This window comes from Babylonia areolata, chromosome 20 (assembly GCF_041734735.1).
Source record: "Babylonia areolata isolate BAREFJ2019XMU chromosome 20, ASM4173473v1, whole genome shotgun sequence".
NCBI lineage: Eukaryota > Metazoa > Mollusca > Gastropoda > Neogastropoda > Buccinidae > Babylonia > Babylonia areolata.
The window spans coordinates 5,683,787-5,701,566 of NC_134895.1; the positions used below are offsets into that span (position 1 = coordinate 5,683,787).

Below are 17,780 nucleotides of genomic sequence, written 5' to 3' on the forward strand. Positions count from 1 at the left end.
ATATCTTTCTTCCCACATCACATATTTCTCTCATCTGATTTAAACGATTTGCGTGCTGGCGTATATACAGTTCCACGTCACACACACACACACACACACACACACACACACACACACACACACACACACACACACCCCTCTCTCTCTCTCTCTCTGTGTAACGATGACGACGGCGCTGAAGAAGAAGAAGAAGAAGAAGAGGAAGAGGAAAGACCACCAACAACAATAACACCACCAGCAACACAACGAGAAACCAATTTAAAATATAACGACAATAACAACACAGAAATATGACAACAAACTAACTGGACAATGATACAACCACAAAAGCCATCAACTGAAAAGTTGACAGCATCATAATCACACACAAACCGTCAACCTAACAGCAATATATCCACACGATTCATCAAACCTCTCAGTTGACAGTAAGGTAATCACACACAAAAAATGACCCTCAATAGACAGTGTCCAACAAAATGATAGTGAAACGCGACAGTGGACACGGCGTGCCCACATCGTGGTGTATTGTTTTCAGTCTAACTCCAGTAGTCAAACAGTCGTCTGCAAGGAGCTCAAAAATGGAAAAAAACAAAGTCGTGGTCATGTTGTCCACATGATCGACCACGTCTGTCACGCACCTCTAAATGAACAGAACGTACCGTTTGCAAGCAATGAGGGGCCTTTACACAGCAAACCAGCCCAATATGGGTTCACACCTAGACATGCCTTGCTCATGATAAACCCAAGAGATGTACACTCAATAAAACACACGAGAAGACATCTGTTCAGAACAATAATAATAATAATATTATCAATAATAATATTAATGATGAAAACCCAGAAAGATATCTGTACATAACAAAGATATAAATATAGAACAGTGCGCATGTTGAGCAGAGACCGATGCTCAGACACAACAAAGACATCTGCAATTAACAAGCACAGACATCTGCACGTTAGAAATACAGCCTTCATACATCGAGGTGGTTCTCCATAAAGCAAGCGAACCACACACACACACACACACACACGCACGCACGCACGCACGCACACACACACACACACACACACACACACACACACACACACACACACACACAGGGATAGGTCGAGCCAGACATGGAGTGACTGGAGCCAGCAAACTGCACACGGCCAACAGTTCACAAAGTTTGAACAGTCAGTGATTTCAACAGGCTTCACCATCATCAACGACCTCAATATAACTCAGCACGTCAACAACCCCAACATTGATCAGTCACACCTTCAACTGACCACAGTCACCGCAGGCCTGGAGAAAAATCCATGGCCACCACAGAGAAGAAGCCAGAGCCGACTTCAAACTGATGTCTGTCTGCGTGAATACACCTGCACATGACGACTTGACCGTGTGAACGCACATGATGATCAGACTTCATAAATGTCAACTGGTGACCCCTACACAGTCAGTGACTGATGCCTCTGCTTGTCCACTGCCGGCAACATGAGGTCCTTCTGCTTGTCCACTGCCGGCAACATGAGGTCCTTCTGCTGTCTCTGCTTGTCCACTGCCGGCAACATGAGGTCCTTCTGCTGTCTCTGCTTGTCCACTGCCGGCAACATGAGGTCCTTCTGCTTGTCCACACATCACATTGTCCTTCACACACATTAAATAGTCCTCCTGGATGTTCTTCACTCACATTACACAATCTTCAGGATGTACTTCATATACACTGCATTGTCCTTTTGGATCTCCTTCACAAATTATGTTGCACTTCTGGACACCCTTCACAAATATACTGTCCTTTTGGATCTCCTTCACACACATTGCATTGTCCTTTTGGATGTCCCTCACACATTACATTGTCCTTCTAGATGTCTGTCATACTCCACGGTCACGCATCACTTCATTCACTCAGAAGGTGCACCAACAGACAGACAAAACTAGGTATAATGTTCCCTTTTTATAATCATTACTCAATATAACAAAGTAGTTCTAATCATTCCGGGTGCTCACACATTCTTTCAGAAAATGAAATCTTGAAACAGAGAATCGAATAATTAAACATTGGCAATATTCCAATCAATTTTCTGTTCCTCTTTTAGCCGTTCCTCTATGTGGCTGAGCTTTCCAACTGGACCCTTCTGGTCCCACTTTCTTTTGACCACAGCAAGTGGCAAGATTCCTGACTGGACCCCTCCAGTCTCAATCAGTGAGCTATCAGCTCCAAGGGCCTCCTATGGACCCAGGGCAGGTAGGAAGCGCTGAGGTTCCACCTGAAACACTCAGCACCCTACCGTAAACCGCCAATCCCAAATCTTTAGAGTGGTCTCAAATTAGATTCTACGAATGGAAATCTTGGCTGACTACAAAAATATACAGATTTGTATTCACCCGGATTTCTGTTTCTTTAACATACTGTTCTACAAACGATCCGTAAAAATCGTAAATCGGACTAGAAATAATATTTTATTCACGAGAAACAATCACAAATGAAAAAGTAAATAATTCGAATAAATAAAATAATTCTCCAGTTTTCGAAATAGACACATATACTTACACGGCTACAACACTGGTACCCGGACCATCAAATGCCAACAAGAGGCAGCAGAGCCCCAACTGCATGGGCCTGCAGCTCAGAAAGGAGTGACACTAAAACTTGATCACAATTTTCCATTTCAAAATAAAACTTCACTCCTGAAGTGTTTTTACAAAACGTGCAGCCAGTCAAGACAAGGGCTAAATCACTGTCTCACCGAACTACCCAAAGTAGTGCACATGTGCCACTGAACTATAAATCACTGTCTCAAAAGAATACCTCATCCATTTTTACATAATTCCTCCTCAGCGCTTCCACACTTCCCGACAATGTCCTTCACAAACTACATGGTCCTTTCGATTGTCCTTCACAAACAGTGTCCTTTTGGATGTCTTTACACATTACAGGGTTCTTGTGAATGTCCTTTACACACATGACATTGTCCTTTTGGATGTCCTTCACAAATATTACAGTCATGAATGTCCTTCACACACATAATATTGTCCTTCTGGAATGAGGAACGAGAATGAGAATATCCTTCCAACACATCACACTGTCCTTCTGAAGGTCCTTCACACACATAGTGTGATCCACGTGGTCGTTAATTTCGCAAAACGTAACACCACATGGCACCGTTTTATTCCCACAGCCATCACACAGGCTGTAATCTCACACCCACTGGGCATCACAAGGTACAGGTCCACACGCACGCATCGTTCTGAATCCCTGGGCCGCCATCCCATCATTGCTCACTGAATCTGACTCGCGATCTGCTTGCTTCACTGAGTCACACGTGTGTGTGTGTGTGTGTGTGTGTGTGTGTGTGTGTGTGTGTGTCTGTGTGTGTGTGTGTCTGTGTGTGTCTGTGTTTGATGTAGCTGATCGACAGAAGACTCATTCCCGTGTGTCAGGACTGTAGAGTCCAGGCAGAGTGCCGACCTTGTGTGTGGTGGAGAGAAGCAGACTGCCACAATGCCCCAGTTCAAGTTCTTGGTGCTCCGGGATAGCATGCAGTCAGCCTCTGTGGCACAGATGTCCACAAAGTGTCCGTGTAGAGACAGTGAGGTCAGTCATGACTGTAGGGACAGTGTGGACAGACATGACTGACTGTAGGGACAGTGTGGACAGACATGACTGATTGCAGGGACAGTGTGGACAGACATGACTGACTGTAGGGACAGTGTGGACAGATATGACTGATTGCAGGGACAATGTGGACAGACATGACTGACTGTTGGGACAGTGTGGACAGACATGACTGACTGTTGGGACAGTGTGGACAGACATGACTGACTGTAGGGACAGTGTGGACAGACTTGACTGATTGCAGGGACAATGTGGACAGACATGACTGATTGCAGGGACAATGTGGACAGACATGACTGACTGTGGGGACAGTGTGGACAGACATGACTGACTGTTGGGACAGTGTGGACAGACATGACTGACTGTGGGGACAGTGTGGACAGACATGACTGACTGTAGGGACAGTGTGGACAGACATGACTGACTGTAGGGACAGTGTGGACAGACATGACTGATTGTAGGGACAGTGTGGACAGACATGACTGATTGTAGGGACAGTGTGGACAGACATGACTGACTGTAGGGACAATGTGGACAGACATGACTGACTGTAGGGACAGTGTGGACAGACATGACTGTAGGGACAGTGTGGACATACATGACTGTAGGGACAGTGTGGACAGACATGACTGACTGTGGGGACAGTGTGAACAGACATGACTGACTGTAGGGACAGTGTGGACAGACATGACTGTAGGGACAGTGTGGACAGACATGACTGCAGGGACAGTGTGGACAGTCATGACTGACTGTAGGGACAGTGTGGACAGACAGGACTGATTGTAGGGACAGTGTGGACAGACATGACTGTAGGGACAGTGTGGACAGACATGACTGATTGTAGGGACAGTGTGAACAGACATGACTGCAGGGACAGTGTGGACAGACATGACTGACTGCAGGGACAGTATGGACAGAGGGCCAGTGTGGACAGACATGACTGATTGCAGGGACAGTGTGGACAGACATGACTGACTGTAGGGACAGTATGGACAGAGGGCCAGTGTGGACAGACATGACTGACTGTAGGGACAGTATGGACAGAGGGCCAGTGTGGACAGACATGACTGATTGTAGGGACAGTATGGACAGAGGGCCAGTGTGGACAGACATGACTGACTGTAGGGACAGTGTGGACAGACATGACTGTAGGGACAGTGTGGACAGACATGACTGCGGGGACAGTGTGGACAGACATGACTGCAGGGACAGTGTGGACAGACATGACTGCGGGGACAGTGTGGACAGACATGACTGCAGGGACAGTGTGGACAGACATGACTGACTGTAGGGACAGTGTGGACAGACATGACTGATTGTAGGGACAGTGTGGACAGTCATGACTGACTGTAGGGACAGTGTGGACAGTCATGACTGACTGTAGGGACAGTGTGGACAGACATGACTGATTGTAGGGACAGTGTGGACAGACATGACTGTAGGGACAGTGTGGACAGACATGACTGATTGTAGGGACAGTGTGGACAGACATGACTGACTGTAGGGACAGTGTGGACAGACATGACTGACTGTAGGGACAGTGTGGACAGACATGACTGATTGTAGGGACAGTGTGGACAGACATGACTGATTGCAGGGACAGTGTGGACAGACATGACTGATTGTAGGGACAGTGTGGACAGACATGACTGACTGTAGGGACAATGTGGACAGACATGACTGACTGTAGGGACAGTGTGGACAGACATGACTGTAGGGACAGTGTGGACAGACATGACTGACTGTGGGGACAGTGTGAACAGACATGACTGACTGTAGGGACAGTGTGGACAGACATGACTGTAGGGACAGTGTGGACAGACATGACTGCAGGGACAGTGTGGACAGTCATGACTGACTGTAGGGACAGTGTGGACAGACAGGACTGATTGTAGGGACAGTGTGGACAGACATGACTGTAGGGACAGTGTGGACAGACATGACTGATTGTAGGGACAGTGTGGACAGACATGACTGACTGTAGGGACAGTGTGGACAAACATGACTGACTGTGGGGACAGTGTGAACAGACATGACTGATTGCAGGGACAATGTGGACAGACATGACTGACTGTAGGGACAGTGTGGACAGACATAACTGTAGAGACAGTGTGGACAGACATGACTGTAGGGACAGTGTGGACAGACATGACTGATTGCAGGGACAATGTGGACAGACATGACTGACTGTGGGGACAGTGTGGACAGACATGACTGACTGTAGGGACAGTGTGGACAGACTTGACTGTAGAGACAGTGTGGGCAGACGTGACTGTAGCAGAAGTGGACGTGGTGGTCAAAGGTCAGCGGACATAATGATGTAAGGTCACTGGACATAGTGGTCAAAGGTCGCTGGCCATAGTGATCGCAGCTCAGTGTGTAGGGACAGTGTGGACAGACTTGACTGTAGAGACAGTGTGGGCAGACTTGAGTGTAGCGGAAGTGGACGTGGTGGTCAAAGGTCAGCGGACATAATGATGTAAGGTCACTGGACATAGTGATCGCAGCTCAGTGTGTAGGGACAGTGTGGACAGACTTGACTGTAGAGACAGTGTGGGCAGACTTGACTGTAGCGGAAGTGGACGTGGTGGTCAAAGGTCAGCGGACATAATGATGTAAGGTCACTGGACATAGTGGTCAAAGGTCGCTGGCCATAGTGATGGCAGCTCAGTGGGCGTAGTGGTCAAAGGAACCCAGGTATTCCAGGGCTGCCCGGTAACAGAACTGGAACTGATCCTGAAACATAAAATCACATCCCTCAACAGTGTCCTCAAACATAGTATCACATCACTCAACAATGTCCTCAAATATAGTTTCACATCCCTCAACAATGTCATTAAATATAGTATCATATCCCTGAACAATGTCCTCAAATATAGTATCACATCCCTCAACAATGTCCTCAAATATAGTTTCACATCCCTCAACAATGTCCTCAAATATAGTATCACATCCCTCAACAATGTCCTCAAACATAGTATCACATCACTCAACAATGTCCTCAAACATAGTATCACATCCCTCAACAATGACCTCAAACACAGTAACATATCCCTTAACAATGCCCTCAAACACAGTATCACTCAACAATGTCCTCAAATATAGTATCACATCCCTCAACAATGTCCTCAAACATAGTATCACATCCCTCAACAATGTCCTCAAACATAGTATCACATCCCTCAACAATGTCCTCAAACATAGTATCACATCCCTCAACAATGTCCTCAAACATAGTATCATATCCCTCAACAATGAACTCAAACACAGTACCATATCCCTCAACAATGCCCTCAAACGTAGTATCTCATCACTCAACAATGAACTCAAACACAGTACCATATCCCTCAACAATGTTCTCAAACATAGTTTCATATCGCTCAACATTGTCCTCAAACATAGTATCACATCCTCATCAATGTCCTCAAACATAGTGTCATATATCTCAACAACAACCCAAAACACAGTGTAATATACCTCGACATCGCACTCTGTGTGTGTGTGTGTGTGATGCGAGCATGTGTGCGTGCATGCGCGCGTGCTTGCATGCGCATGCATGTGCGTGTATGTATGTGCGGCCGTGCGGCAGTGGGGCTGACCTGGGTGTGCACCATGGCGGGTCGCTGTGTGCGCAGCATCTTCACCGTGTGCACGAGGTCCACCAGTCCCTCAGCCCGCATCCTATCCAGCACGATGGACAGAGCGATGAACACCCCTGTGCGGCCCACCCCGGCACTGCAACACACCACGCTACATTTCACTACACCACACTACACCATACTACATTTCACTACTCCACACACACTTCATTTCACCACACCACACCACACTACATTTCACTACACCACACCACGCACATTTCATTTCACCACACCACGCTACATTTCACCACACCACACCACACCACACTACATTTCAACACCACACCAAACACACTTCATTTCACCACACCACACCACACACACTACATTTCACTACACCACACCACACACACTACATTTCACCACACCACACCACACTACATTTCACCACACCACACCACACTACATTTCACTACACCACACCACACACTACATTTCACCACACCACACACACTACATTTCACCACACCACACCACATCACACTACATTTCAGCACACCACACCATGCACACTTCATTTCACCACACCACACCACGCACACTTCATTTCACCACACCACACCACTACATTTCACTACACCACACCACACACACTACATTTCACCACACCACACACACTACATTTCACTACACCACACCACACCACACACACTTCATTTCACCACACCACACCACACCACACACACTTCATTTCACCACACCACACCACACCACACACACTACATTTCACTACACCACACCACGCACACTACATTTCACCACACCACACCACACTACATTTCACTACACCACACCACGCACACTACATTTCACCACACCACACCACACACACTACATTTCACTACACCACACCACACACACTACATTTCACCACACCACACACACTACATTTCACCACACCACACCACACACACTACATTTCACCACACCACACCACACCACACACACTTCATTTCACCACACCACACCACACACACTACATTTCACCACACCACACACACTATACATTTCACCACACAACACACCACACCACACTACATTTCACCACACCATACCACACACACTACATTTCAGCACACCACACCACACACACTACATTTCACCACACCACACCACACCACATTTCACCACAACAGACCACACTACATTTCACCACACCACACCACACCACATTTCACCACAACACACCACACTACATTTCACCACACCACACCACACGACATTTCAGCACACCACACCACACCACACCACACCACATCACACGACATTTCACCACACCACACCACACTACATTTCACCACAACACACCACACCACACACCACAACACACCACACCACACCACACTACATTTCACCACACCACACCACACTACATTTCACCACAACACACCACAACACACCACACCACACACCACAACACACCACACCACACCACACTACATTTCACCACACCACACCACACCACATTTCACCACAACACAACACACCACACCACACCACACGACATTTCACCACACCACACCACACTACATTTCACCACAACACACCACACCACACACCACACCACACACCACAACACACCACACCACACACCACACACCACACACCACAACACACCACACACCACAACACACCACACCACACACCACACACCACACAACACACCACAACACACACCACAATACACCACACACCACACCACACCACACCACAACACACATTTCACCACACTACACCACACCACACCAGAGAGAAATAATTATATTAAAAAAAAACAGGAAGAAGGAAAATAAGGAAAGAAGGAAGGGAAAGAAGGAAAGAAGGAATTGTGATGGGAAAGGAAGGAAGGTAGGAAGGAAAGAAGAGAAGTGAAGGAAGGAAGGAGGACGGACCTGCAGTGCACGGTGATGGGCCCCTCATGCCCGAACTGCTCCTTGGTCTTGTGCACCTGGCCAATGAAGTCAATGAAGGCCTCCCCACACTTGGGCACCCCCTGCTCCGGCCAGTCCGTGAAGTGGAACTGTCGGATGGTGCGTGACTGGCCATCCTGAAACACACACACACACACACACACACACACACACACACACACCGCCCCTTCGTCACCCATCTGTGTGACTCATCTATGTGTCTGCTGGTCTGTCTGGTGTGCTGGTCTGTCTGGTGTGCTGGTCTGGTGTGCTGGTCTGTCTGGTGTGCTGGTCTGTCTGGTGTGCTGGTCTGTCTGGTGTGCTGGTCTGGTGTGGTCTGCCTGGTGTGCTGGTCTGCCTGGTGTGCTGGTCTGTCTGGTGTGCTGGTCTGCCTGGTGTGCTGGTCTGTCTGGTGTGCTGGTCTGTCTGGTGTGCTGGTCTGTCTGGTGTGCTGGTCTGTCTGGTGTGCTAGTCTGTCTGGTGTGCTGGTCTGTCTGGTGTGCTAGTCTGTCTGGTGTGCTGGTCTGTCTGGTGTGCTGGTCTGTCTGGTGTGCTAGTCTGTCTGGTCTGTCTGGTCTGTCTGGTGTGCTAGTCTGTCTGGTGTGCTGGTCTGTCTGGTGTGCTAGTCTGTCTGGTGTGCTGGTCTGTCTGGTGTGCTAGTCTGTCTGGTGTGCTGGTCTGTCTGGTGTGCTAGTCTGTCTGGTGTGCTAGTCTGTCTGGTGTGCTGGTCTGTCTGGTGTGCTGGTCTGTCTGGTCTGTCTGGTCTGTCTGGTGTGCTAGTCTGTCTGGTGTGCTGGTCTGTCTGGTGTGCTGGTCTGTCTGGTGTGCTGGTCTGTCTGGTCTGTCTGGTGTGCTGGTCTGTCTGGTGTGCTGGTCTGTCTGGTCTGTCTGGTGTGCTGGTCTGTCTGGTGTGCTGGTCTGTCTGGTCTGTCTGGTCTGTCTGGTGTGTCTGGTCTGTCTGGTGTGCTGGTCTGTCTGGTCTGTCTGGTGTGTCTGGTCTGTCTGGTGTGCTGGTCTGTCTGGTGTGCTGGTCTGTCTGGTCTGTCTGGTGTGCTGGTCTGTCTGGTGTGCTGGTCTGTCTGGTGTGCTAGTCTGTCTGGTCTGTCTGGTCTGTCTGGTCTGTCTGGTGTGCTAGTCTGTCTGGTGTGCTAGTCTGTCTGGTGTGCTAGTCTGTCTGGTGTGCTGGTCTGTCTGGTGTGCTGGTCTGTCTGGTCTGTCTGGTGTGCTAGTCTGTCTGGTGTGCTAGTCTGTCTGGTGTGCTGGTCTGTCTGGTCTGTCTGGTGTGCTGGTCTGTCTGGTCTGTCTGGTGTGCTGGTCTGTCTGGTGTGCTGGTCTGTCTGGTGTGCTAGTCTGTCTGGTGTGCTGGTCTGGTGTGCTGGTCTGCCTGGTGTGCTGGTCTGTCTGGTGTGCTGGTCTGGTGTGCTGGTCTGGTGTGCTGGTCTGCCTGGTGTGCTGGTCTGTCTGGTGTGCTGGTCTGTCTGGTGTGCTGGTCTGTCTGGTGTGCTGGTCTGGTGTGCTGGTCTGCCTGGTGTGCTGGTCTGGTGTGCTGGTCTGGTGTGCTGGTCTGTCTGGTGTGCTGGTCTGTCTGGTGTGCTGGTCTGGTGTGCTGGTCTGCCTGGTGTGCTGGTCTGTCTGGTGTGCTGGTCTGCCTGGTGTGCTGGTCTGGTGTGGTCTGCCTGGTGTGCTGGTCTGCCTGGTGTGCTGGTCTGTCTGGTGTGCTGGTCTGTCTGGTGTGCTGGTCTGGTGTGCTGGTCTGCCTGGTGTGCTGGTCTGCCTGGTGTGCTGGTCTGGTGTGCTGGTCTGGTGTGCTGGTCTGCCTGGTGTGCTGGTCTGCCTGGTGTGCTAGTCTGTCTGGTGTGCTGGTCTGTCTGGTCTGTGTGTGTGCTGGTCTGGTGTGCTGGTCTGCCTGGTGTGCTGGTCTGTCTGGTGTGCTGGTCTGTGTGTGTGCTGGTCTGCCTGGTGTGCTGGTCTGCCTGGTGTGCTGGTCTGTCTGGTCTGTGTGTGTGCTGGTCTGCCTGGTGTGCTGGTCTGTCTGGTCTGTGTGTGTGCTGGTCTGTCTGGTGTGCTGGTCTGCCTGGTGTGCTGGTCTGTCTGGTCTGTGTGTGTGCTGGTCTGCCTGGTGTGCTGGTCTGTCTGGTCTGTGTGCGTGCTGGTCTGTCTGGTGTGCTGGTCTGGTGTGCTGGTCTGGTGTGCTGGTCTGTCTGGTCTGTATGTCTGGTCTCTATATCTGTCTTGTCTGTCTCATCTGTATGTCTGGTCTCTATATCTGTCTTGTTTGTCTGGTCCGTCTGGTTTGTCTGGTTTGTATAACTGCTGGTCTGTCTGTCTGCTGGTTGTACGTCTGCTGGTATGTCTGGTATATGTGTCTGCTGGTTGTACGTCTGCTGGTCTGTCTGGTATATGTGTCTGCTGGTTGTCTGTCTGCTGGTCTGTCTGGTATATATGTCTGCTGGTCTGTCTGGTATATGTGTCTGCTGGTTGTCTGTCTGCTGGTCTGTCTGGTATATGTGTCTGCTGGTTGTCTGTCTGTCTGGTATATGTGTCTGCTGGTTGTCTGTCTGCTGGTCTGTCTGGTATATATGTCTGCTGGTCTGTCTGGTATATGTGTCTGCTGGTTGTCTGTCTGCTGGTCTGTCTGGTATATGTGTCTGCTGGTTGTCTGTCTGCTGGTCTGTCTGGTATATGTGTCTGCTGGTTGTCTGTCTGCTGGTTGTCTGTCTGCTGGTCTGTCTGTCTGCTGGTCTGTCTGTCTGCTGGTCTGTCTGTCTGGTATATGTGTCTGCTGGTTGTACATCTGCTGGTCTGTCTGTCTGCTGGTCTGTCTGGTATATGTGTCTGCTGGTTGTCTGTCTGCTGGTCTGTCTGGTATATGTGTCTGCTGGTTGTCTGTCTGCTGGTCTGTCTGGTATATGTGTCTGCTGGTCTGTCTGCTGGTCTGTCTGGTATATGTGTCTGCTGGTTGTACGACTGCTGGTCTGTCTGGTATATGTGTCTGCTGGTTGTACATCTGCTGGTCTGTCTGGTATATGTGTCTGCTGGTTGTACATCTGCTGGTCTGTCTGGTATATGTGTCTGCTGGTTGTACATCTGCTGGTCTGTCTTGCCTATGTTCAGCTGACCTACACTGGTGTTGTATTGTGATGCACTGTATAAAATGAGCATTGCATTGCATTATCTAATGTCAACACTGCACTGGGCAGCTCCATGTTGCGCTGTGCTGTTTTGTGTTGTACTGTGTTACCAACTTTGCATCACATTACACTGTGTTGCATTGCCATTGGAACAGATTTCCTAATTAACATTCGGGTTAACGTCCCCAAGATTACGAATGGCCATCATGTGATGTCGCCCTCTTTGTTCTCAGTACACTCTGACACTAATGTATGTATGTATGTACCTCCCTGGCAAACAGCCCGGCCTTGCAGAAAAATAGTTTTTAGCGCTCTCTCTCTCTCTCTCTCTCTCCCTCTCTCTCTCTCTCTCCGTCTTAAGTAATGACAATAAAATGTCAGTCAAAAGTCTCTCTCTCTCTCTCTCTGACAGATACTGACCCTGGCATCAGTGACCTTGAACTCCCTGAGGATGTAGTGCGGCATGTTGTACTCTGTCATGGGGTCCACCACAAAGTACTGGTATCGGGCTGAGCGGTCTGTGGGCCAGTACTGCTGACACATTTCCTGCACCACACCACACGTCACATCAGTCATGGCACGTCACTCCACATCGCGTCATGTAACGTCACACCGCGTCACATCACGTCACGTCATGAAACGTAACACCATATTACGTCACATCACGTCACGTAGAATCGCATCACATTACGTCATTAAACGTCATACCGCATTCCGTCAAGTCGCGTCACATAGCATCAAGTCACGACACGTCACGCCACACCATAGCAATTCTCACCATGTTTAACACAAAACTTTTGTAAACACACACACACACACACACAGAAACACACACACACACGCAATGCACGCACGTACACACACACACACACACACACACACACAAACACATACACACACAGAGGCACGCACATGCAGAGGCACACACAGACACACTCACAGAAACACACACACACACACACACACACACACACAGAGGGAGAGAGTACTGGCACTGGTCGCTTTGTGGCCAGCAGAATGAGTACATTTCTATTGTGTACATTTCTCACAAGCACACCGAGGAAACTGATCATGTCACGGAGAAGACACAACTGACACAGACAGGACGGGAGCCTACCCTGCCCATCTCCCTCAGCTTCGTCAGGTTGACGATGATGCACGAGTTCTGTTCCCACAGCATGCGCCACAGGTCTTCCCGGGTCTCCGCCAAGGGGCCCTGCGTGGCGATGTAGGCCTTCTTGTAGCGGTAACCCTGCGACACACCATCACACAGACATCGCACACACACACACACACACACACACACACACACACACACATCACAACACAATGAAGACTTTCAACAGTTCTGTCCCTGTAACAGTCTATCTCTATTAATATCAGTATTGTACATATTTCTCCAGAACCCCTCCATTTATTAGCATACTAGTGGTTCTGACCCTACTGCTCTGACACACGATGTCCTGTGGCGTTCAGAATTATTTCCAAATAGCTGTCACAGCCTTTCCCTTAGCTCTGACACAGATTTCATCTCACAAATGAACAGGCAGGTCCATGCCCCATATAACTAAGCTGTTATTTCGTCGTAAACAGGCATTACTTCTTCATTGCTCTGAGCCCAATTCTTCTATAGCCCTGAAGGTTTAATAAACTACAATTCTGTCTTTAACATTTTTGTTGTAATATACAAGTTCCCTCTGGGCTTGCTTTTATGTTGCTCTGTGTTTTAATCTGTTACTGTTCTACTTGTGTGTGTGTGTCTGTGTGTGTGTGTGTGTGTGTTGGGGCTCATGTACGTTTATATGTATTTGACTGTGCTTTCATATCTGTGAAACTGCATGTTTGGTGCATATCTGTTATGCATATGTGGGTGTATGTGTGAATGTGTGTCTCCATGTTTTACATTTATTTGCTTATTTATCATCATTGTTGTCTTATTTATTTATTTATTTATTACTACTACTACTACTACTACTACTACTACTACTACTACTACTGCTACTGCTACTACTACTTTTTATATTATAATCATTATTTATTTATTTATTTATGTACGCTTATAATTGACTTCATCAAGTTTTTGCACCTCATACATATTATTAGTAGTGGTAGTAGTAATTTTTTTATGTATTTATCTATCATTTATTCACCCTTTTTTTCTCTCAAGGCCTGACTAAGCGCGTTGGATTACGCTGCTGGTCAGGCATCTGCTTGGCAGATGTGGTGTAGCGTATAAGGATTTGTCCGAACGCAGTGACGCCTCTTGAAACTGAAACTGAAACTCTACTTGTGATCTGTATATATCACAGACTTCACCGCTCTTATTATCTCCAAGATAATTCTGAGATTGTGGTTCTGATTCTTGCCGTCTGGGGGAAAACTGTCTCTTTGACCAGAAAGCAGTTTTCTGACCCCAGAGGTAATTGCTGGAAACTTTGACCTGACACAAAAGCCACGTGATGCTGGTTAAACACCCTATGACCTGAAAGAAAAGCCATGTGATGCTGGTTAAACACCCTATGACCTGACAGAAAAGACATGTGATGCTGGTGAAACACCCTTGACCTGACAGAAAAGACATGTGATGCTGGTTAAACACCCTATGACCTGACAGAAAAGCCGTTTGACCCTGGAGAAAAACAATGTGACACCAAAGAAAAACTCTGTGACCCTGAAAAAAGTACTGTGACTCCAGAGAAAAGCTATCACCCAAAAGAGAAGCCCTGTGACATTATAGAAAAGGCCCTCTGACCCCCCAAAAAGCCCTGTGACATTGTAGAAAAGGCCCTTTGACCCCAAAGAAAAGCCCTGTGATGTTGTAGAAAAGGCCATTTGACCCCAAAGAAAAGCCCTGTGACGTTGTAGAAAAGCCCTGTGACCCCCCAAAAAAGCCCTGTGACGTTGTAAAAAAGGCCCTTTGACCCCAAAGAAAAGGCCCTGTGACCCTGAAGAAAAGCCCTGTGACATTGTAGAAAAGGCCCTGTGACCCCAAAGAAAAGGCTCTGTGACCCCGAAGAAAAGCCCTGTGACCCCAAAGAAAAGCCCTGTGACGTTGTAGAAAAGGCCCTGTGACCCCAAAGAAAAGCCCTGTAATGTTGTAGAAAAGGCCCTGTGACCCCAAAGAAAGGCTCTGTGACCCCGAAGAAAAGCACTGTGACCCCAAAGAAAAGCCCTGTGACGTTGTAGAAAAGGCCCTGTGACCCCAAAGAAAAGGCTCTGTGACCCCGAAGAAAAGCCCTGTGACCCCAAAGAAAAGCCCTGTGACGTTGTAGAAAAGGCCCTGTGACCCCAAAGAAAAGCCCTGTAATGTTGTAGAAAAGGCCCTGTGACCCCAAAGAAAGGCTCTGTGACCCCGAAGAAAAGCACTGTGACCCCAAAGAAAAGCCCTGTGACGTTGTAGAAAAGGCCCTGTGACCCCAAAGAAAAGCCCTGTGACGTTGTAGAAAAGACCTGTGACCCCAAAGAAAAGCCCTGTGACGTTGTAAAAAAGGCCCTTTTACCCCAAAGAAAAGGCCCTGTGACCCTGAAGAAAAGCCCTGTGACATTGTAGAAAAGGCCCTGTGACCCCAAAGAAAAGGCTCTGTGACCCCGAAAAAAGCCCCGTGACCCCAAAGAAAGGCTCTGTGACCCCGAAGAAAAGCCCTGTGACGTTGTAGAAAAGGCCCTGTGACCCCAAAGAAAAGCCCTGTGACGTTGTAGAAAAGTGACCCCAACGAAAAGCCCTGTGACCCCCCAAAAAAGGCCCTGTGACCCCAAAGAAAAGGCCCTGTGACGTTCTAGAAAAGGCCATGTGACCCCAAACATAAGTCCATTACCCCAGAGACCATTCCTCTAGCCTTAGAGAGAAGCACTGTGAATCAAAGCAAAGCACCCCGACCCCAGCTGAGAAAAATCCTGTGACCCTGGATACAAGCACATTGACCCCAGATCAGATCAAAGCTCGGTGACCCAAGAAAAAATCCTGCTGACCCTAGGAAAAACCTGTGATGTCTCAAATATTCTATGACCCCAGAGAAATGTGCTGTGACCAGACACTCACATCAATGTAGCTGGCATTGATGTAATCTGAACCATCCACTCCACGTATAGGCTGCAAGCACACCCGTGTTGTTTCATCTGCAACAGAAAGCATTCACTGCACGGTCTGTCCGTCCGTCCGTCTGTCTGTCTGTCTGTCTGTCCATCCCCACGTCATTCCATTCATCATCCATCCACTCACCCATCCATTTGCTGACCCGTCCTCACTCACACATCAATACTTTGTCACGCTAATACAGTGACACACTGACAAATCAACACAGCGACTTACCAACACAGTGACACACTGACACATCAACACAGTGACACACCAACACAGTGACACACCAACACGGTGATACACCAACATACACACACCAACACAGTGACACACCAACATACACACACAAACACAGTGACACACCAACATACACACACCAACACGGTGACACACCAACACAGCGACACACTAGCATACCAACACAGTGACACACCAACACAGTGACACACCAACATACACACACCAACACAGTGACACACCAACACAGTGACACACCAACATACACACACAAACACAGTGACACACCAACATACACACACCAACGCAGTGACACACCAACACAGTGACACACCAACATACACACACCAACACAGTGACACACCAACATACACACACAAACACAGTGACACACCAACATACACACACAAACACAGTGACACACCAACATACACACACAAACACAGTGACACACCAACATACACACACCAACACAGTGATACACCAACATACACACACAAACACAGTGACACACCAACATACACACACAAACACAGTGACACACCAACATACACACACAAACACAGTAACACACCAACATACACACACCAACACAGTGACACACCAACACAGTGACACACCAACATACATACACCAACACAGTGACACACCAACACAGTGACACATCAATATACACACACCAACACAGTGACACACCAACACAGTGACACACCAACACAGTGACACACCAACATACATACACCAACACAGTGACACACCAACACAGTGACACACCAACATACACACACCAACACAGTGACACACCAACATACATACACCAACACAGTGACACACCAACACAGTGACACACCAACACAGTGACACACCAACATACATACACCAACACAGTGACACACCAACACAGTGACACACCAACGCAGTGACACACCAACACAGTGACACACCAACGCAGTGACACACCAACACAGAGACACACCAACATACTCACACCAACACAGTGACACACCAACGCAGTGACACACCAACACAGAGACACACCAACATACACACACCAACACAGTGACACACCAACACAGTGACACACCAACACAGTGACACACCAACATACATACACCAACACAGTGACACACCAACACAGTGACACACCAACACAGTGACACACCAACAAAGTGAAACACAGT

General features: G+C 48.3%; 1 protein-coding gene across 1 annotated transcript in view; it reads right to left on the minus strand.

Annotated features, from left to right (window-relative positions):
* Positions 1-5,638: 5,638 nt before the first annotated feature.
* LOC143294930 (tyrosine-protein phosphatase Lar-like) overlaps positions 5,639-17,780 on the minus strand; it is an 85,812-nt gene continuing 73,670 nt past the window's right edge. Inside the window, 6 exon segments of the mRNA XM_076606447.1 lie at positions 5,639-6,338; positions 7,202-7,337; positions 9,136-9,290; positions 12,705-12,830; positions 13,402-13,536; positions 16,324-16,400. Of these exon segments, the coding sequence (XP_076462562.1) occupies positions 6,270-6,338; positions 7,202-7,337; positions 9,136-9,290; positions 12,705-12,830; positions 13,402-13,536; positions 16,324-16,400 (698 nt within the window). The 3' untranslated portion in view covers positions 5,639-6,269.